We start from the raw sequence: 22822 nt of genomic DNA, 5'->3' as shown, positions 1-22822 counted from the left end.
ATAAACTTAAAATGCGAATGTGTTGTTTTGTCAATAACAAACGTTCCAACAACCTACCTTTCTTGTTTTTTGATTCTGAATTTTGGAACGTTGGCAGTCTCTTTGTTTTTAAATTTAATGAATAAACTTAGTTCAAATGACTAACACAAATGTGTGCCTGTGCATAGGTGTGTGTGTGTGTGTGTGTGTGTGTGTGTGTGTGTGTGGTGTGATGGAGAGAGAGAGAGAGAGAGAGAAAAAGAGAGAGAGAGAGAGAGAGAGAGAGAGAGAAGGAGAGAGAGAGGTCTTGCAACAATGGAAACAAGAATCTTGCGCCTGTGGCTGAAGCTCTTCAAATTGACCTTACTTGAACTCATTAACATACAATGACTCCGCCAGAAAACACGCGATGCTACATGCCGCCAAAATTACCACAACAGTGCTGCATTTGTCCATTATAACTCTGCAAACTAATATGAAGAGGAAGATTATATAAATATTGTCTATCAGTAATGCTTGAAACCGAACAATACATCTTATTTGACAAGGGGACTACTTTGTGTGCGCAGTACTCTCGGGACACTGACACTGTCAACAGCAAAACACCACACAGGTGCGCGACTCCGGTAAAAAGTTGACCTGGTATACAGGAATTTTGACCAGCTCTTCGTCATGTAATAATTCTATCTCGGCTTTCTATCAACAATCGGAAAGGACCATGGCGGGGAAATACCTCACACGAACGATCAAAACTACGTTGATCGCGGTCTTCACTTTTCAGCTGGTAAGTGGACGCTTCGCCGAGATACGATCGCCTGTTTCAGTGTTTGTGTGAGAATCGGAATGGAAGCCATTTTCTGCATTCATTCAGAATCATGTCATTGTCAATGGCGATTTCAAATCGACGCTGTTGTTTTGGGTGTTTACGTTGACAACTGATGCTATACTAATTTTTCAATGCCTAAGATTGAAAAAGACCGTCATCTGCAGTGTTGTTTTTGTGTTGTATAAAATGACCTCGGGTTTTGGGAGGAGGTATTTGAGAGGGATCGGAATGCGGTGACCGCGCCCCGGTAAACACACAGAAAAGCGAAAGTTTGAGTCATTTTGTCCTTTTCTGTTTATAGCCGGTCCCCAGTTTAATCAATCACAAATGGCATAACGAAGCGACGTAGATAAGCAACATGTTTTTCTTGCTGTATCCCTGTATGTACACGCTTTTGTTTTGATCGGTCATTGTTGGCTGGTAAGTAGTTTGTATTGATCAATCTACTCATATCCTAGTCATAATGATAATTTGCAAGATTAGTGTCGTACAGTCACACATTAATAAGTCACCTGAATAAATCAAATTTAATTAATTGAGAAGTGTGTACTATACATACCTCAGTTTGTATTTTGTAAGTTTGGCACTTCAGGCTAACTTAGTTAATATTGCTATTTCATATGTTACGTGGATTTCCATTGGTCAAATTGGGCAAAACTGAGCTCATTGCAAAAAGTGATATCGACAACATTTCCGTCGATATCAGTTTTGGCATCGACGACCTCTTTATTGCTTCCCCACTTCAAAAACAAAAACACCTAAATTTAAAAACAAACAAATATATATGAAAATAAAATGATCCCAGAATTTCGTTTCAAGTGACTAAAGACTTTTTGAAAGAAAAGACATTTGTAAATACTGAAAAGTTCAAGAAAAGAGTGAACAAAAAGAAATAATAATCAGAGGGAAGGATATGGAACAGCCAAAACTGAGACAAATACTTTTGTAATTTCTTTACAGTAAATACAAAATGTCCAGAGAATTAGCAATATATCTAACATTGACTGACTGTGTGATGATATCTTCTGCTATTGGTCTGTTTCGACAGTGATATCAAAATCGAGACCGGAGGTCTCGATTTTGATATCACTGTCTCAACAGACCATTGCAGAAGATATCATCACACAGTCCATCAATAGTGGGTACTATAGTAGCTGTTATTAAAATAAAGTTACTATGACATACTCCCTGCTACAGCTACTTATTAATATCAGTTAATGTTTGTTTTTAAGTGTATATATATATGTGTGTGTGCTGCATCATGGCATTACTGTGCCATTGAATTGAAGCACTTTAGAAAGTTATCTCATAAAAAGTGTCACCAGTTTAGGCATGATAACAAAAACTAAACGTAAACAATTCTAAAAGTGGACTGAAAAGTGAAATGTTTTATTTTAAATGAAAAGGGGAGAAATCAAAGTAAAGATCTTTTTAGTAAAACAAACAAATTATTTTTAGACCAAGAAAAACATTTCATGTTTCCCATCCCCAACTGAACCTAGAATTTTTTGGGACTCTTCAAACAAACAAATAAACAAAGATGACGAAACTGATTTCACAAACTTTACAAGTAAATGTGCTCTTCTTGAAGGTGAGTGGGAAAACTTGTCTTAAGGCCATTTAGGGTTGAAAACTCTACAGCGAATTACTGATATAACGAACTAAAATGTATCTCCCTTGAGATTGGTTGTACCCGGACTCCACTGTAAAGTCACAAGGTGATAATACCGTTTTTTAATTCAATTAAATTGAATGCGTACACAAATTTACTGCAAGGCTGCTTTTTTTGCTGAGTTGGAAATTTGTATGACATAATGTAGTAAGTGACATCAGTTTTAATCTGTAGAATTAACAAACAAAAATCCACTTTATGCAGAGAGCAGTCAGGCTGCTAATTTCCGGCATGTGTCCAACTCGAAGTAAAACGCTGCTCTTCTCAAGTGTAAAAATAAAAGCCTAGACAGATGTATACACAATGGTGTGCGTAGATACTGTCCTGAATTGATGAGACTGCACACATTGTGTTGCTTTGAAACCAACCACCAACTGTGAAATTGTTTTTTCAGCTGTCGACGGTGGAGCGACAGGTGTTTGACTTCTTGGGTTACATGTGGGCGCCCATCATCGGAAACTTCTTTCAGATCATCGCTGTGATCCTCGGCTTATTTGGTGCCTGTCAGCATTATCGCTCCTTTGTTGTTGTGGTAAGTCTGTGTGGATGTTTTTATTTGAACTGTATCAATATGAGTCCGTGCACGACACAGGTTGTGTCTGATAAAAATACTGAGAATGAAGCGTTTTATAGTTCAATATACTTTAAATAAATTGATCAAATATTTAACCTCTCTACAGTACAAAGGATGAGTTTGGTGTCCCAGATTTAGTTCATTTAATAATAATTATGAAAAAAATAAAAAACAAGAAGGGCAAAGCCCATACGACTCACATGCTTTACACATTTTTCCTACCAAAATACATGTGACCTTGACCCAAGGTCAAGGTCATCCAAGGTCATGCAACACAAAGCTGTTAATTCAAGACATAGGAAGTACAATGGTGCTTATTGGCTCTTTCTACCATGAGATATGGTCACTTTTAGTGGTTCACTACCTTATTTTGGTCACATTTCATAAGGGTCAAAGTGACCTTGACCTTGATCATATGTGACCAAATGTGTCTCACGATGAAAGCATAACATGTGCCCCACATAATTTTTAAGTTTGAAACAGTTATCTTCCATAGTTCAGGGTCAAGGTCACTTCAAAATATGTATACAATCCAACTTTGAAGAGCTCCTGTGACCTTGACCTTGAAGCAAGGTAAACCAAACTGGTATCAAAAGATGGGGCTTACTTTGCCCTATATATCATATATAGGTGAGGTATTGAATCTCAAAAACTTCAGAGAAAATGTGAAAAATGTGAAAAATAGCTGTTTTTTAGGCAACATTTATGGCCCCTGCGACCTTGACCTTGAAGCAAGGTCAAGATGCTATGTATGTTTTTTGGGGCCTTGTCATCATACACCATCTTGCCAAATTTGGTACTGATAGACTGAATAGTGTCCAAGAAATATCCAACGTTAAAGTTTTCCGGACGGACGTCCGGACGGACGGACGGACGGACGGACGACTCGGGTGAGTACATAGACTCACTTTTGCTTCGCATGTGAGTCAATAAAAAAATAATAATAATAATAATGACAACCTGTTTTAACATTTATATAAAAAAAAGTTAACTGTTGCTACATGTATTAAAAAATTGAGAGAGAAAATCGTTATTTTATTCAACGTTTAGTCTGCGCAGACACCGACTATGATTTTCGCTTTAAAACTATTGAGCACCATGATTGTACCTTTGATGTCAGCAAATTATTGCACATCTGAAGTTTTTTCTTACCCATTAAATTATTTTGGATAACAGAATTTTTTGTTTCATTGGAATTATTATTTGTTTTCAAATGAGCAGTTTTCTAGTAAAACCTTGCGACATATGTTGTGTGCAATAAATATAGCAATCTAAACATTATGCTCTCATGTTGTGTTCCGTGTATGAACCATTGAATGTACACCTTGTATACAATTTCAGTATGCCACATGGAGTCTGCTGTGGCTTGGATGGAACATATTTGTCATCTGCCTGTACCTTGAAGTCGGTATTTTAAATAGAGTAAGTCAGGCTGCTTTTTGAATACCAGTGTGTAACATAACATTTCTTTCACTTTGACAAGTTTTATCAACATCAAAGAGCTACATTTATATGTTCTGCTTTTCTCTGCAAAATTGTAGTTATTATTTCAGCTGGCTGACATCAGTGTGCCATTGCAAAGTATAACATCAGAAGGTATATATATATATTCTATGAACCAAAAGTGTCACTGTCAGTTCATGTATTTTATTTGTAAATGTATTGCCATGATTCTTTGCTGATTCCATTGCTTCAGCGTAGCCCTATGAACTTCTATTTTACCGGAAAAATCTGTGGATTACTAACCTCAGTTGTAGCTCCCACACAATAGACTTCAGTCTTAATTCTCTAAATGCTAGAAAATATATTTGCTGATGAACATGTAACCTATGTGGGATTCGCAATGTGAAGTTCAGTTTTAGACTTAAAAGGAAAGCGGGAAAAAAGAAAGCCTTTATCAGAAAATTAGGGGAGGGTGGCTAAAACTGGAAAAAGGATGGCTTTTAACATTTTTAATGCGTTTGTTTCAGAACCGCGAGCGCTACATACTAACAATCGGCACAGAGAGCAAATCATGGTGGTTGGAACACGGCATAGGTTGCATCATCACCAACAATACATGGGTGTCCCCTCAACGTAGCGTGGAAACCAGTCGCCCCATCCCGCCTGAGGAGTTCGTCCAGGGGTGTATCTTGCAGTACTACTATGTGGAGGTCATACACGCTGCAGTGCAGGTCTTGTTGTCGGTAAGAGCTTCAGGATTGTTTGGCAATGCCGCAAGCACAAACTAGAAGAAAAATCACACAATAAAAACAAATAAACAAGCAAAAACAGAAAGGAAGAGTAAAGTGTAGTGTCATTGGTGAAATTCATGATGAATATAATTGCAATGTTTCGCATGTGTTTCCACCTGAGTTAATTTAAATTAAGCTGTAAAGCAGCCCATTTCATCTGCGGGGAAGAAGATGAGAGAGTTCATTAAGTGTACTTTTTCAGCTTTGTCTGGGTGCTTTAATACGGTGAATTCTATATTTGATGAAGAGATGGAATACATATTTAATTCTATTGACATTTCTTCCTTCTGGAATCTTTGATCTTATTTAATTTCAGTGTGTTTTCAGCATTTTAAGTCTTCACAATGTAACCGAGTGCCGTAACACTACGATCACCTCGGGAGGCGAAGTGCAATCAAACAGGATTGAAAATGTCAGGGCTAATTTCTTAGCCCTATAAAAACTGTTATGCAAACCCAAAGGTTTCCATGAACATAACAGACAATCGGAATCCACCAGACCCCATCACAAACAGAATTCCACAATCCACCGGTGTTGACTTAAAAGCCAACAACTCGGGTGCAGAGTCTGCTGTGAAAGGAGCAAGGGCCTCCCCTGTCACAATCGCCCCCGTTTGAATGAACTTCGTCCTGAAGTTCCGAACCGGGGGACCACTGTCCATCCCAAGTTCACAGAATGGGAACAGCACGAAAATGTTCAGTGGTCATATTATGCCATTACCTGAACATATCATGCCGCGTCCCATCCCTGCTCGCAAGCGCCAGATGTAACCGAGTGCCGTAAACATACAGACAATCAGAAACCACCAGACCCCATCACAAACAGAATTCCACAATCCACCGGTGTTGACTTAAAGGCCAACAACTCGGGTGCAGGGTCTGCTGTGAAAGGAGCGGTAGCCTCCCCTGTCACAACAATATAAATGATCACTGTACAGATTGCTGATGAAAATGTTGCAGCTCATTGTTCATAAATTTGTTTCCTTTTCTTTTCAAATGTTCCTGTACATTCCAACAACAACCAAACTACCCATCAACTGCTGTTCCATGTTGGCTGGGTTTTCTGCGGCAATTCATCAAACTCCGCGCAACTGCTTCCTGTGGCTGATGCTACCCTGTGGCTGCTGGCTTTCCCTGTGCGGCCTGCAGGTGGTAGGCTTGGTGGTGTCATTCATCATCATCTACAACTACCTGGAGGAGGAAGACGCCTGTAAGTACCTTGTTAACACTAGCACCTACGCTCGCCCTCTGGGCCCGCTTAGCACCCTCCCCCTCACTCGGGCCCGCCCCCCGGGCTCCCTCAGCCTGGAAGAAGGGATGGGGACGTACCGGCCCATCGCCGTACGCGACTCGTGGTGCATCCCCACCTACGTCTCCTACCACGACTCTATGGAGTGGTCAGGCTCCTACAGCAGTGAGCACCCCCACCCTCACCACCACCACCAACAACCACCACCACCGCAACAGCAACACTGTAGTCCAGATTCGGATGCGTCGTTGATAGGGGCGGGGCTGAACGATCGTGGCCGACACAGCCCCAGCCCAGGGTTCGAGTCGAACGGGAGTGTCAGTTCGGCGGCCACCACCCAGCCGTATCTGCGTCTGAGCATGACTAGTTCCGACCAGGTGGAAACGTGATGTGGCTGGAGGGAGACTGGGGTGTGGTCGTTGTCGCGCAAGACGTTTGCACTAACAGGTCTGTTGTCGCCGTTGTGGTTTTTGTCTTGCTGAGTCATCCACTGGCCTTGGTTTTAAGCTTTTTTTTGTGGCACAGTGCTTTGCGTCCTTTTTTGCATCGTCTTTTATGATGGTACAGAGCTTGTGCTTTTGTTTTTTGCATCTTTATTTTCTTTGATGGTGCACAGTACTTCTGTCTTTTTGTTGCTGCCTTTTTTCCTTTTGCTAGTTTTCTTCCCTTTGGCTTTGCCATGCGTTGGTTGTTGTGTCGTTGCTTTTCGTGGTTCCTTGTGGCTTTTTCCAGTTGGCATTCCTTTACTCCCATGGTTTTGTTCATTTTGCACTGTCTGCAGAAGTTGGAAAAGGAGAGGAAATATAGCACCGAAAGTACATGTATTGTTCTTTCCTTGAAAAGCCCTTGGATTAATGCAGACTAGCAGATTTTTCAATTTCAAAGCTTCAGATATTGTTCTTGAGATCACCAGATTGCACGATTTGGGGCATCAGTTTTTAAAAAAATATTGTAGAGAGCATGTTTTCAGGCTTTGTTTTTTTTACATTTTACAATTTCAGGATCTCGTGTCTGATTAGTGGAATAACCAGTTCTTTGTCTGGGTGAAAATAAAATAAAGTTACTTGTGTCTTTCTCATTTTTAATTCACACCATCCACATTCACGACCGTCCGTGTTGTGTTTTCTGTGTTCTTGCACCAACCTACCTTTCGTTTGTTTCCCCGTGTTCTGCAGTTTTGGTTTCTTGTGTCATTCCTACCTCTGTTTGTGGATGGTTTTCATGCATTACTTGTATGCATCTGCTGTTGTTTAGATGGGGAAAGTTGTAATTTCAATTTGAGGAAGAAAATCTTATTCCATTCTGTGTGATAAAAAAAGTGTTCTTTCTTCTTTTTTTATGAATTGCTTTTTGCTTTTGCCTTGGAGATGCTTTTTTCATTTGCATTTTGTTTGATTTTTTCATGTAAAATAAATGATGTTTTGCTTTGGTTTTGAAGATTTTGCTGAAATTGGAGCTTATTTGCACTGCTGTAGAAAAGCGCAGAATAGGGCTTGTGATCTTTCTATGCCTCACACTTTTACACATTCTTCTTGTCGGTCGCTGTTAGATCGTCAGTCCGGACCTTTTACACATTCACAGGGAGTGTGTTCTAATGAATGGTTTAGCATAAATTAGTCGGTGATATGGTAGTCATAATTTTTTTTTTAAACCCACCAGGATAGCTACTTTCACTTTTAGCAGATAAAGGTTTGGGGATAAAGCTACCTCTGGTTTCTGCTATGCACTTTTTTCTGTACTAACTTCTTGAGCTTTAGAGCTTAATCACCTTCCTTCTTCTTGGGATCATGAAACTTCTGTCTTCAGTCAAGACTTAAAGCGCTGCTGTTGCTCTCTGGAAAAGGAAACTTCTTCAGTCGCTATGGAAAAAAAATGGGTAGCGCGATAATTTCGCTGCACGCTATCCCCAGGGATATCAGCCCAAATTTCCATGAGGCAATTTCCCAAGGATAGTAAGATACAGCAAACCTGAAAAATATATAAACCGTATGACAAGATACCGAAGCTTTAGAAAATAGACTCAAACAGTTTCAAGCAGTTTAAAAAGGAGGGAAGGAGACGAGAAGAACACGATTTCTGTGACTGTAGTGTTTCCATTGGATTTTAAAATTGACAGAGAGAGGGGAACAGGTTTGTTGTATGTCTGTGAGAATAAAAACCCTCTGAGAATGGTAGGTTTATGGGGCGTTTAATTGACATGACGAAACAATGACTAGAACCTTGATCTTTTGGTCTGTGGAGTGGATGAACAAGATACACAACAGACAAACAATCATGATGGAAAGATAAACACTTAGCTTCAGTGGGCGGGGATGTAGCTCAGTCGGTAGCGCTCTGGATTTGTATCCAGTTGGCCGCTGTCAGCGTGAGTTCGTCCCCACGTTCGGCGAGAGATTTATTTCTCAGAGTCAACTTTGTGTGCAGACTCTCCTCGGTGTCCGAACACCCCCGTGTGTACACGCAAGCACAAGACCAAGTGTGCACGAAAAAGATCCTGTAATCCATGTCAGAGTTCGGTGGGTTATAGAAACACGAAAATACCCAGCATGCTTCCTCCGAAAGCGGCGTATGGCTGCCTAAATGGCGGGGTAAAAACGGTCATACACGTAAAAGCCGTGGGAGTTTCAGCCCATGAACAAACAAACAAACAAACTTAGCTTCAGTTGTTGGCTTTGCACTTCAAAGAGGACAGGAAGCACAGTGTGGGTCATAAATTGTGTGTGCTAGTCAGATATAAGGTAAGTTCATAACCAACATAGCCTGGTTAGGTATGAAATTGCTCATGACGCAGAGGTTGATTTGGTGGTGCGGTGGTGGTGGGGGTGCAGAGGTGCCTGTCGCCACACTGTATCTGACTGGCTTGTTGCACTCTTCACTACATGCGTCAACAAGTATTTGGTAAACTCCTGCAGGTTTGAGTGGAATCCTAAATGGCTGTGCAGTACAGTGAAACCCCCTCGACACACAAATCTGAGACCGTCATGTCTTAAAAAGGAACAAGTCTTAAGATGGGGGTAAATGTTCAGAGGTTATGAACGGAAAAGCTGAAAAAGCAAAATCTTACAAAGGGGAGAGTCTGAAATAGGGGGTTCCATTGTATTGTTTTACTAAAAATCCGTCTGTTAGGGCTAAATGAAATCATGTTGTTATTGAGTTTTGTGACAGCTCCCCTGGCATTTATTTGTTTTAGTTCTACCGCTGTCCTGACCTTTATTTTCAGTTGCGAGCTGTGATGTTTACATGTACATGTATATACAATTTATTGTTTGTTACTGTTAGTCAAGGCATACGTAGCTATGAGAACATTGGCTTTTTTGCGTTTTTTTACAACGATGCTTTCCTTCCCAAGCAGACCACGTTGTAAACTGCCATAGATCTGTCCCGGTTTTACCATGGGATAAGACCACGTTGTAAACTGCCATAGATCTGTCCCGGTTTTACCATGGGATAAGACCACGTTGTAAACTGCCATAGATCTGTCCCGGTTTTACCATGGGATAAGACCACGTTGTAAACTGCCATAGATCTGTCCCGGTTTTACCATGGGATAAGACCACGTTGTAAACTGCCATAGATCTGTCCCGGTTTTACCATGGGATAAGACCACGTTGTAAACTGCCATAGATCTGTCCCGGTTTTACCATGGGATAAGACCATCCTACCGCTTGGACACATTCCAAAAATCAACAGCCTGTCTGCTTTTTGTGCAGAGCGAGAATTTTTGGCTGAATTAATTTCACAAATGGACATAGGTGTCAGTCATGAAATTAAATAAAGAAAAGCATCATGCTCTGCACAGGAAGCATCCAGGCTGTGGGTGTATCATGTATGTATGTCTAAGTGGAAAGAGGCTCTTATCTCATGTAAAAGTCTAGATCAGTAGTTGACGCAATGGTAATAGTCGTTCAGAGGAAATCATGATTTTCCAGCGCTGTTGGCAGAATTCTTACCCAGATAGTGAGGCAAACAAGTTGAAACAATGTGGTTGTATGTGATGTTTCAACTTGTTTGCTTCACTGTCCGGGGCACAATTCTGCCACAGCGCACGAAAATCCTGAAACTTTCTGAACATCGTCCTTTGCCAACCTGATCTACAAAGAAAGTCGATATCTTTTAGCTGTTTTCTTGTTAATGTTGACGTAGACAGTTTCTACACTCCTTTGATTGGACTTGCAAACGACGCAGTCACCAGACCCAATGAATTATTCATTGTCAAGAAAACAAGGCTGTGAGCTTTTTAATCTTTTCTTGATTGCAGTGTTTGCTGAATTAAAAATAAGCGATCATACAACTTACTGCCACACAACAGCACTACTCTGTAGATCAATGCTTCGCACAATCTGCAATGCAAATGCACATTCAGGTTTCATTTAACCAGCCTTTGGGTCAGAATCAGAAATAACAATGATTTTATTTTTAGCACTGTTTATCATATGGCTGAGGTAGACTACACCATGCTGTGGTAGTAAGTGCATGTGCACCCAATCTGATTATTGATCGTTTTCGTTTGGCAGATTTATAGCCTGATTTTTAGTCTTGTAAAACAACCCTACACAATACACAGAGATGAAATTTATTGTGTGGCCCTGTAGTAAATATATTGCTGTGTGTGACTCGTGAGTTTGTTAACTAATAGGAAAGAATTTGCAGATTACTTTTGCACAGTGGGTTTAAACTGTCAAAGTAGTTATGTTGTTGAGATGATTTATTTGGCTAAAATTTGTTGAGATAATATGTTGTTTGGCAATTTTGAAGTAACAATCTGTAGTTTAAAAAAACAATTCTTTGTTAGTTTTGCTCTTGAAATTGTTTTTGGTCCTGCTCAGTTCCCGGATAACTGTTAAGTTACCTGTTTTAGTGCATAATTTTGAAAAGAATACATGTAATACAATTTTTATGTTTATCATGTTATTATTTGAGTGTTTTTGTTAATATTAATCCCATAATATTTTTTATTTATTTTGCAATTTCAAAATAAAAAATAAATTCTGCCTGATGGATTCTGCTCCTATCTTTCTACCAATCTCCCCCACTCACCCCATCTCATTCCACCACTACAAGCCCTACCTTATTGTGTTTGTTATGCAGAATAATAACCATAGTTGCGTAGATATGTGTGTAGCTAGATGTCTTCCTCTTGCAGATGACTTTTTCTTGAGCTCAGACTCGACCTCAAACCCCAGGGATTTTGGTGAACTGCGGACCTCGTACGTCCATCTCCAGACCATCGACGAACAGAACGCTGGTGTTGATCCCTCTAATAACGCTAGGCGGCGAGATTTCAGGTCCTTCTGTCTGTCTGTTCCCTGAATGCAAGCTGTGGAATAGTCTCCCTTGCTAACATAACTACTGTTCTTTATTGCAGTGTCACAGTACTTTTATGTCTTGGTTTTGATTCAAGCCCTTGAATGGCTTGCTTCTACGATATGGCTCTGTTTTTTTGTTCAAGTTCTTGAATGGTTCACACATATGAATGGCTTATCTGCAGGTTGTCCATGTGTCTTGTTTTTTGTTGGGTGACGCGATTGCTGAATGCCCTTGACCTTGCATGACCTTTTCTGTTTGTTACTGTGGCTTCCCTGATTTGCATCTCTGAATCAGTAAATGGCTCGACTCAGTTACCTCGCTGTTTTTCGATGTGGATCAATACCAATTAACCAGACGATATCTTTCCATTTTATTTTTAGTTCAAGAAAGTAAAACACTTTTAGAATGATAAAGTTCAGCTCCTGTTAAATTCAGCCTGCAAGAACTTTGGCATTTTATTCCAAAATTCTAGTTTAACTTCAGCATGAATATTTTTGTACTGCAACGCACATTTCATGACAGGTTTTATGAATAGGATTTTTTTCCAGAAAACTTTGTGAAATTAAAAGAAAAAATCATCACTGTCCACAGAAACAGTTATCTTATAAACACTTCTCTTGAGGATGATTTATGCTGAATAATATGCTCATGCTATGTCTTTGCTATTGCATGGAAATGCTTGTTTGTTTACATATATTAACTGACTTCTGCCCTTGAGTAGTCAGTGCCTGGGAAGAAAAACTTTCACACATCATAAAAGATGTACAAATTTCAATTTTATGAACCCCTACCCATCACTTTCTCTTTCATCTTGCTGTTGAATGCTGAAAAGTGGTTGTTTTTTTTATCTTTATAAATGATTATTTAAATGGGTGTTCTTTTGGGAAGCCAAACATTGTTGGTGTTATTTTTAAACTGGGAAAGGGTTGTTGTTGTTGTTGTTGAGAAAGCACTGTTGGTTCTTCCTACCAATGCCACCAGTTTACCTCAACCGTCGGCACTCATCCAAATGATTTCTCTGTTCATAAGAATGTTGCTTTGAGGAATGCACACAATATTTCATTACTTTATTTTATTTCAGTACACTGATTTGGCCTAAGGCTTTGATTTTTATTTGCTGTGATACAATTTTCCTATACATTTTCTTTGCACTTAGGTCAGTGTTTTTGTTTTTCGTTTGTGTTGTGCTCGGCATCTTTCATGAGTTTGCAGTTTGGGAACACACAAGTTTGGAGCATATTATTGAAATCGGGGAAGAAATTGTTTGTTCCTTTAACAGATATTTGAACAGTACACTGCAGAGGAGTATAGAGCTGTACCTGTAAGACATGTAATGATGTCTCAAAGCTCTTCGGAAGGAATTTAAAAGTTGTACGGGATACTGGTTATTCTGTCTACGTATACAGGAAAGAGTAACAAAAATAATTGTGCATGTATTTTGGCAATGCAAGACTATTTTTTACCACTGCTAATTCTTCCTGTTACATTTAGTGTTACATAATAATGTCCGTTAAAACCCTTCTTTGTGTGCGCGTTTATGTGTGTGTATGGAGAGAGCTATAGGACAGGACGCCATAGCTAAAGCCTTGATTTATGGCCCTGACACATTTTAGTTGTACATGCTTGCACCATGTTGAAGACTGAAGCATGTTTGCATTGACTCATTGTGTGACTTTTTCTGTTCTGATCAACAGCCAGCCCTGCTAACGATGAGCTGGAGTTCGTGAAGATTCGCAGACGGGCACCCACCACCAACACCATCGAAAGCAACAACAGAGCCACCACCAGCCTCACCCGCACCAACTTCGACAACATGGCCTTCGAAAACGAGACTCTGAATGACGACAGCAACGACAGCCTTCGCAGAGCCTACCGCCTTCCTCCGCCAGGACCGCGGCAGTACGAGCAACCTCCTAGCTACGACACCACCATGAGAAACGCTAACATGGAGGCGGAGACTCGTGCCGCCAACCAGTACTACTCAGACAGACAGAGCGTGCGAAGCAAGGCGAGCACGAGGTCCAAACGCTCCACGACCGCTCACCACAGGGGAGGTAACCAGGCCTCTAGCAGGAGTCGCCGTAGCGTCAGAGAACGGGATCGCGACCGAGAACAAGGGGCGACGAGACAGGACTTGCCCTGGGTGCAAATTACGCCGTCTGCATCGGGAAGCATGGTCGACGGCCATACGAGACACTACTGAGAAACAAAAGGAGGTTTGCTGTAATAGGATCTTTCAGAATGAAGTACAGTGATGCATTACCTTCAAGCAGGAAATTGCTTGTACCTGTGAAACAATCTTAATGACGCAGGAGACTGACTGTGCCAGTAAAACAATCTTCTTATTGATGCAGTGATGATACCTAACCTTCAAGTAGAGGGTTGCATGTGCCTGAAAAACAATCTTCTGAATGATGGTGCAGCGATGCCTTAAAAATGGATGGGCAGTTGTCACAAATGTAGCATTTCGTGTAAGACTGCAAGTCGATTTTACGACAAATCAGTAAGCCACAAGCAATGAAGCCGGTGTAGAAAACTCCATGGCATCAATGTGTTTGCCACAAGCACTTCAGACTTTTGCTTAAATTGACTTTTGGTGCCCATTCCTACTTAACTTTCAGGGTTAACCTCCAGTGTACACTATGTCAGTCTTGGTTGACGAAGCCCTGATAGATTTTCTTAAAGTGCGGTGGTGTTTCCGTTATTTGTTACTTGGAATGCTGTAATGCCACCACACTCTGAAATCAGCCTACCTGTCTCAGATAATACAGTTTTATTGAACACATAAGAAGAAGAAATTAACGCAGTTAATGTTGTGAGACAGTACACTGCTTCACTAACTGACGTTTACCTGGAATAGACGGTACACTGAATCATTGGAGAAAAACTTGCTTGGGATTGCTGCTTTCTTGGAGGCTGAGGTATAATGTACGACTGCCAGTACTCTTCGCAGTGAGAAGAATTGAACGGTCTGACTGGAACATTATTTTTACATTGAAGATTTTTTTTCTGAAAGAACTTCTTTTGTGCTTATCGTCTTAAAGAGGGAAGTTTATTTTGGGGATATGGTGTTGTAATTGGGGTGAACTCGTATACATGAACAGAAACCTTTGCAATGTGCAAGCAACACGTCGGGTGGAGTAATTTTCTTTTCTTTATGAAGCAAAGACTTCATTCCTTTGAAAGAGACATGTATCTCTATGACAATTCATGCAACTGGGTGCCTCGAGGTATCAAAACTAATTTGATTATTTTGCAAACTATGCCTCGAAAAACTTGTTTCTCATTATGCACCACTGGCTTCTATCTTCTGTAACATGACAAACTTATTAATGGAGACTTGTGCAAGTGGATTATCACTTGTGCTTTGTAATTAACCGTTAACCAACCTCTGGTCTCAACTACTGTGCTGGAAGTTTAGGAGACACAAATACAAATGATTGAACCAGCAATACTCATCATGGCCATAGAGGGAGAACGAATAATTTATGTTGTGAGAGTTGATAGCGTGATGTTTGCGTTCTAACTTGTTTGCATTAGATGGCTTTTAGAGCTGTGTTTTGATTGGTGCCAGTTTGATAATGAAATGCAATTGTTTTGTTTTGTTTTTTGTTTTTGAGTTCTACAGTAACTTACAAATGCAGATCAAGAAATATGCATCAAAAGCCATGTGTTATGTCCATGGGCATACACACCCATGCACCATAGACCAAATAGCCTGGACCGCCAACTCGTCACGTGACCCTTCGAGGTTACGACTCTCGACTTTCAGGGCCGCGTCGCGTCCGGTTTGAAAGACCAGCGATTCGAAGACAGTGAAAAGAAAGCACGCTCCAGTTATTTGTGACAATGGGAGGTGACAATGAACTCGATTTTCCAAAACTCCAAACTAAACTTAACAAAACTCATAGAAAAACATGTTCCATATGCACTTTTGCTGAGTTTATTTTCGCATTTTCAGAACTTACCTCGGCAACTTCGTCCATGTTTACAATCGACACCGGATATCATGTCCCCCTGATTTCTGAAAGGCTTGTAATTGTAAGCGTAGGTTCCTAAATGCGAGAGGCCGCTACCTCGTAATAGAGAGAAAGAGCGGAGAGAGAGCTAGTTGGCGGTCCAGGATAAATGGTCTATGCCATGCACACAGTTAGACACATTCGAGTTATAATGAAAATCCTCTTAGCAGTTGTACCATCTGCTAGTGCTATTAACCTAAATCGCTTTTTGCACTCACTACACTGAACAGTCTGCTTTGACTCCTATCAGCATGGCTAGGTAGCTCTGCAATTTAACATATCTACCAAAAGCTGAAAGTTTGAGCTGTTGCTGCAAGAGTTTATTTTTATTTTTATCATACACATGATTTATGCACACACACACACAGAGAAACACACATGTTAGTGCGCAGGTGGCTTGAGTAAACACAAGCAAAGAGAAAATGAAAGCGTATTCAAAGCAGAATACACCGACTGCGTGTATGCATGCCTGTCCCAGAGTGATTTTCGCCTGCCTTGGCTGATGATATTTTGAACAAGTGAATGACTGACTAAATTGTAAGATTTGTGAGGCAGACTGGTCAAACAACAAGTGAATGGCTGACTTGATTGTAAGATTTGTGAGGCAGACTGGTCAAACAACAAGTGAATGGCTGACTTGATTGTAAGATTTGTGAGGCAGACTGTTCAAACAACAAGTGAATGGCTGACTTGATTGTAAGATTTGTGCGGCAGACTGTTAAAACAACAAGTGAATGGCTGACTTGATTGTAAGATTTGTGAGGCAGACTGTTACAGTGGAACCCCCCTTTTAAGACCCCCCAATGTAAGACTGCCTCCCTTTTAATACCTTGTTTTTTCAGACTTTCTCTTCAGACCTCCATAATTTACCCCCATTTTCTTCTTGTTCTTCTTCTTCTTCTGCGTTCGTGGGCTGAAACTCCCACGTACACTACATGGTTTTTGCACGAGTGGAATTTTACGTGTATGACCGTTTTTACCCCGCCATTTAGGCAGCCATACGGCGCTTTCGGAGGAAGCATGCTGGGTATTTTCGTGTTTCTATTACCCACCGAACTCTGACATGGATTGCAGGATCTTTTTCGTGCGCACTTGGTCTTGTGCTTGCGTGTACACACGGGGGTGTTCGGACACCGAGGAGAGTCTGCACACAAAGTTGACTCTGAGAAATAAATATCTCGCCGAACGTGGGGACGAACTCACGCTGACAGCGGCCAACTGGATACAAATCCAGCGCGCTACCGACTGAGCTACATCCCCGCCCACCCCCATGTTAAGACCCCCTCGTTTTTAAGACCTGATTTTCTCCAATTTTGTTGAGGTCTTAAAAGGGGGTTCCACTGTAATGACAAGGAAGGGAAATAAGCGCTATGAATATATAGACAACTTGCTTCCCTTTGTTTCGCATGTCTTGTTTGGTGTGGGAGGTGGTTGTTGCTCAGTTGGAGTCTTGTTTTCTCTAGTGCACTCCCTGTCTGGATTTGTTTGATTACTTATTCAAAATAGTTTGTGCTGTGGTTGATATGTCTTTGTACAGAACAATATTTTTCCACAAACTGCCTTGCTATATACACATGCTTTTTTGCTTTGAGCGTTTCCTTCTTCGTGAAAAACCGCGCTTTTATTTTTCTTGTGCTTCACATTTATATTTATTGCTTCATCTTTACTTTTATTGGTTTTATTTACCTCAATTTTTTTAATTTTTTTAAGCATACTGTCTTTTTAAATGGATGTGTTATCATCATGTGAGACATTTTCTTTTTAATAGTTACACACCAGCATGCCCCAGTGTTTTCTTGTTGAAACATGTTCTTGTTTGTTTGTATTAGTCAAACCCCCCGCGGGTTAGGGGGAAGAATTTACCCGATGCTCCCCAGCATGTCGTAAGAGGCGACTAACGGATTCTGTTTCTCCTTTTACCCTTGTTAAGTGTTTCTTGTATAGAATATAGTCAATTTTTGTAAAGATTTTAGTCAAGCAGTATGTAAGAAATATTAAGTCCTTTGTACTGGAAACTTGCATTCTCCCAGTAAGGTAATATATTGTACTACGTTGCAAGCCCCTGGAGCAAATTTTTGATTGGTGCTTTTGTGAACAAGAAACATTTGACAAGTGGCTCTATCCCATCTCTCCCCTTTCCCCGTTGCGATATAACCTTCGTGGTTGAAAACGACGTTAAACTGGGTGGGACGTTAAAGGGACTGGGTCGCCGAGTGGTAACGCACTTGCGCTCGGAAGCGAGAGGTTGCGTGTTCAGGCCTGGGTCAGGCCGCAATTTTCTCCCCCCTTTCCTAACCTAGGTGGTGGGTTCAAGTGCTAGTCTTTCGGATGAGATGAAAAACCGAGGTCCCTTCGTGTACACTACATTGGGGTGTGCACGTTAAAGATCCCACGATTGACAAAAGGGTCTTTCCTGGCAAAATTGTATAGGCATAGATAAAAATGTCCATCAAATACCCGTGGGACTTGGAATAAAGTAAAAAAAAATCCATCTCACACGGCATTAAGTCTCAGGAAACATGAATACACGCATGCAGGAAAAAAAAAATATGGGTAGCGCCGTATGTGTGGCAGCTCGCTTTCCCCGGGGAGAAAGCAGCCCGAATTTCCATGAGGGTAACCTCACTGGACTGAAAATCTTATCCAATCCAATCCAATCCAAACACCAAATAAAGAAAAGAAAGAAAGAAAGTATTAGTCAAGCATTGTCAAAAGTATATGCAGGTGTTATGCATACAACCCACCACACACTTTACTGTTTGTTTTCTTTGTATATTTGTTTCTTTTTGGAAATTTGGTGCGCAGATAAAGGCAAGGGAAAAGAAAAGAGAAGAAAGAGATTGATGTGTGAGTGTGGAAATGGCACAATTGTTGATGCTAACGCTGTAGTAATGAATTGAAAGAATTTCTCACATTTTGGAAGTTATATGGAAGTAGTTATTCAAAATGCCCCCCTGGGTTATGGACTAATGAAACTTGAACTTGAACTTGAGCTTATGCAGAATTAGTTGAAAATGTCTAATGCATGCAACAATTGATAATGCTGATCATAAATTTGTGTGGTTTAAGTGGATGCGGGAGGTTGTTGCTCATGATCAAATAAGTGGATAACTTTATGTAACAGGAACATGAAGCAACAAAACCGGATGTGTCGAAGCCAAAGAAAGGGCGTGTGAATACGTGTGCTATGTTACATTTGAACATTACATCAGCGGAGCAGCCATTAAAATTGGCAATCTAGTGGCTGCTCCGCCTGGCGTCTGGCATTATGGGGTTAGTGCTACGACTGGTTGGTCCGGTGTCAGAATAATGTGACTGGGTGAGACATGAAGCCTGTGCTGTGACTTCTGTTTTGTGTGTGGCGCATGTTAAATGTCAAAGCAGCACCGCCCTGATATGGCCCTTCGTGGTCGGCCGAGCGTTAAGCAAACAAACAAACAAACAAACAAACAAAAAGCTGCATCAAATCTACAGTAAAACCTACAGCTTTTGTGTTTCTGTTTAGGCATTGGAAAATAATGTATTATGAAGTGGTGTAATATGTTGCTGAAAAGAAGGTGTTCAAAATGATTAAGACTGGCCATCACTCCTTAGCAGAGAATTCGTGTTCTTCAGGTTCAGTATTACAACATGTATAGCCATGAATTGTTTAATGTGTGTAGCATTTTGCCCCACGTAGTGTAGAAAGTGGAATTATTTTCATTGTATTTCATGCGCATTGACTTTTTTTTGTCTCGTTGAAGATTTTGCACTGCGACTCACAGCTTTGTGATTTAATTTTCAAGAAAATGTGTTCAGAGCTCCCTTTTGAAATTATTGGTTTATAATTCCTAGTGATTAGGTACGATGAAATGGTGTGGACCATTGATTGAAGCATGCAATAGTGTAAGACAAATCCTGCATAGTGCAGAATGGCTGACAATTTTTTTGCAGTATGTACTTGTTTTTTCTTATATTTTTCTCGTCTTTTTTCTCTATTGTTTGTTTATTTTCTCTTATCGTTTTTATTCTCTGTTACTTTTGTAATGGTTTTTATTCTCAGTTTCTTGTTCATATTATTGTTGCAGTAAGTCTTTTGTGTTCTCAAGGCTTAAAACTGTTAAGAACTAATTGTTGTTGTTGATAATCTGGTCAAACAAGTTCTTTAAAAAACCAAATCATTTCCATAGTCCCGTTCACTTTTTTACCTCAGAGCAGTTTTGTTGTGTTATGTTACACTTGATCGTTCCGTTAGAACTCTAGCATGCCTGTATCAAGGTACGTATTCCTGATTTTTTTTTCTGATTTTATTTGACAACAGCTTGTTGTGTATCCTTTCTTTTTCTTTTTAACCTTTTTGTTTGCTTTGAGAAATGTAACAGCATTTGTTCTTTTTTGTTTTAACTTGGGGGAAAAAATCTTCACATATCCATTGTTATCAACATCTCTGAGTTACATGTAGTTAGTGTTAGTCCTTTTCCTGCACTTTTATCATTCCTCTTTTGATGTGTTTGTGATAAAACAAGGGTGACTTTTTCATTTTAACTTGACAAGATAACTTTGAGTTTGAAGATTTTGTTCCTTGCCGATCTGTTCTCCCCTTTAGATGTTTTAATGTCTCCCACTGCAAAAGGGCAATATCACACGTGGAAAGGGCAATATCACACGTGGAAAGGGCTGCTTAGCCTGTAAATAAAAGAAAACAGAATGTGAGGAGAAATAAAACAACTGGATCTGAAAACAATTAAAAATCTCTCTTTACCGATCACACTTCAGTTGTTTGGTGTTTTTTTTCTTCTAGGTTCATGTTAATTGTCTCTTTCTCTTGAAACTCTGTACACAGTTCTTGGGTTTCCAAACAAGTTGTAAGTTACTACAGCTGCATTTCATTTTAAAATAGTTAAATTCTCTTTTTGACTCACATGCGAAGCAAAAGTGAGTCTATGTACTCACCCGAGTCGTCCGTCCGTCCGTCCGGAAAACTTTAACGTTGGATATTTCTTGGACACTATTCAGTCTATCAGTAACAAATTTGGCAAGATGGTGTATGATGACAAGGCCCCAAAAAACATACATAGCATCTTGACCTTGCTTCAAGGTCAAGGTCGCAGGGGCCATAAATGTTGTCTAAAAAACAGCTATTTTTCACATTTTTTCCATTTTCTCTGAAGTTTTTGAGATTGAATACCTCACCTATATATGATATATAGGGCAAAGTAAGCCCCATCTTTTGATACCAGTTTGGTTTACCTTGCTTCAAGGTCAAGGTCACAGGAGCTCTTCAAAGTTGGATTGTATACATATTTTGAAGTGACCTTGACCCTGAACTTTGGAAGATAACTGTTTCAAACTTAAAAATTATGTGGGGCACATGTTATGCTTTCATCATGAGACACATTTGGTCACATATGATCAAGGTCAAGGTCACTTTGACCCTTATGAAATGTGACCAAAATAAGGTAGTGAACCACTAAAAGTGACCATATCTCATGGTAGAAAGAGCCAATAAGCACCATTGTACTTCCTATGTCTTGAATTAACAGCTTTGTGTTGCATGACCTTGACCTTGGGTCAAGGTCACATGTATTTTGGTAGGAAAAATGTGTAAAGCAGTTCTTAGTGTATGATGTCATTGCTAGGTTTAGCTGAAGGTCAAGGTCATGTAAAGGTCAAGCATGTGAGTCGTATGGGCTTTGCCCTTCTTGTTTTCAGACTAATGTCAGGTTTTAGTTTTATTTACTCCTCTCTTTACTCCATCATTTTGTTTTAAAATGTTTCATTTAATTTAATTCAGTACTCATGTTTGTGCACACTTAATGCGTCATGTGTAGGGCTTATGATGTATTTGATGCAATTGTTAATATATTATTGCTTTTAATATTAGATAAAATGCCTTGTGACCTTATGGGGATATGGATTTACCATATGTATCCATTGTACGTGATGGCTTTGGCTTGATCACTTTTATGTGTATATATGTACAGCAACTGTATGTCATGATATGAGGGAGAGAAAGAGAGAGAAAGTGTGTGCGTGTGTTAGAGAGAGAGAGTGTGTGTGACAGAGAGAGAGTATTCAATATGTTCATATGTGACATGTATAAAAGCTATGGCTTGCCTTACATTAACTGATCCAGACATTTCATTTCCATGAAGCGTCAGGGTTTGTTGCACATTCAAATATCATGTTTGTGATAAATTACTGTTTTTGTTTGTGTTTTGGTTGCCTCATTTTGTTGTGTCCATGGGTTAGTATTTGGCCGAGGAACTCTTGAAGATGAAATAAATTGCTGCAAAATGTCAGAACTGTATGGGTGGAAAAGAGTGGAAGGGGTAAAGTGAGCAGAGAGAAATTGAGAAAAAATATTCACACACACACACACACACACACACACACACACACACACGATTCAGTTACACATACCGACAAAAACAACAACCTTATTCACTCACACACACACACAGTGACACACACACACACATACTTGCAAGTAATAGTATATACAATATGCAACACTAGCACTCTCTCTCTCTATCTCTATCTCTCTCTCTCTCTCTCTCTCTCTCTCTCTCTCTCTCTCTCTCTCTCTCTCTTACACACACACACATACACATGTATACATATATCTGCAAGTATGCAAAATTGCACACACCTTGACACGAAACCCTGACAGACACACTGCTCATTCTCTCTCTCTCGCTCCCCCCCCCCTCTCTCTCTCTCTCTCTCTCTCACACACACACTTACACACACACACACACACACCGGCAAAACACTGATTCTGCTCTGATTGACTGAATCAAACTCTCTCAACTTGACAAGCAGATAAACCATTAGTCCTAAATCCTTTAAAACAAAAACTTTCTGAGGAAACTGTCCAATAACTGATATTATTACTTTTATGTAGAATAACTGCGATTCTCACAAATGAAATTTCAACCCGACTCCTCGATCAACTGAAAAACCGAGCCGCCATTTTGCAAG

General features: G+C 40.1%; 1 protein-coding gene across 1 annotated transcript; it reads left to right on the top strand.

Annotated features, from left to right (window-relative positions):
• The first annotated feature begins 602 nt into the window (after positions 1-602).
• LOC138980312 (sodium/potassium-transporting ATPase subunit beta-1-interacting protein-like) lies at positions 603-22143 on the top strand. The gene is made up of 6 exons (XM_070353178.1): positions 603-763; positions 2872-3009; positions 4393-4473; positions 5022-5237; positions 6434-6494; positions 13535-22143. The coding sequence occupies exons 1-6, from the start codon at positions 698-700 to the stop codon at positions 14041-14043; spliced, it is 1071 nt and encodes a 356-aa protein (XP_070209279.1). The 5' UTR covers positions 603-697; the 3' UTR covers positions 14044-22143.
• Positions 22144-22822: the final 679 nt, after the last annotated feature.

This window comes from Littorina saxatilis, linkage group LG11 (genome assembly GCF_037325665.1).
Source record: "Littorina saxatilis isolate snail1 linkage group LG11, US_GU_Lsax_2.0, whole genome shotgun sequence".
NCBI lineage: Eukaryota > Metazoa > Mollusca > Gastropoda > Littorinimorpha > Littorinidae > Littorina > Littorina saxatilis.
Note: the sequence above shows the minus strand (reverse complement) of the source record. Positions and strands in the feature narration are given on the sequence as shown.

Bases quoted from the DNA above. Each gene is read 5' to 3' on its own strand.
- LOC138980312 (XM_070353178.1), top strand. From the start codon at position 698: ATGGCGGGGAAATACCTCACACGAACGATCAAAACTACGTTGATCGCG. The intron at 3,010-4,392 runs GTAAGTCTGTGT...ATACAATTTCAG, and splicing joins ATCGCTCCTTTGTTGTTGTG to TATGCCACATGGAGTCTGCT. The intron at 6,495-13,534 runs GTAAGTACCTTG...TCTGATCAACAG, and splicing joins CCTGGAGGAGGAAGACGCCT to CCAGCCCTGCTAACGATGAG.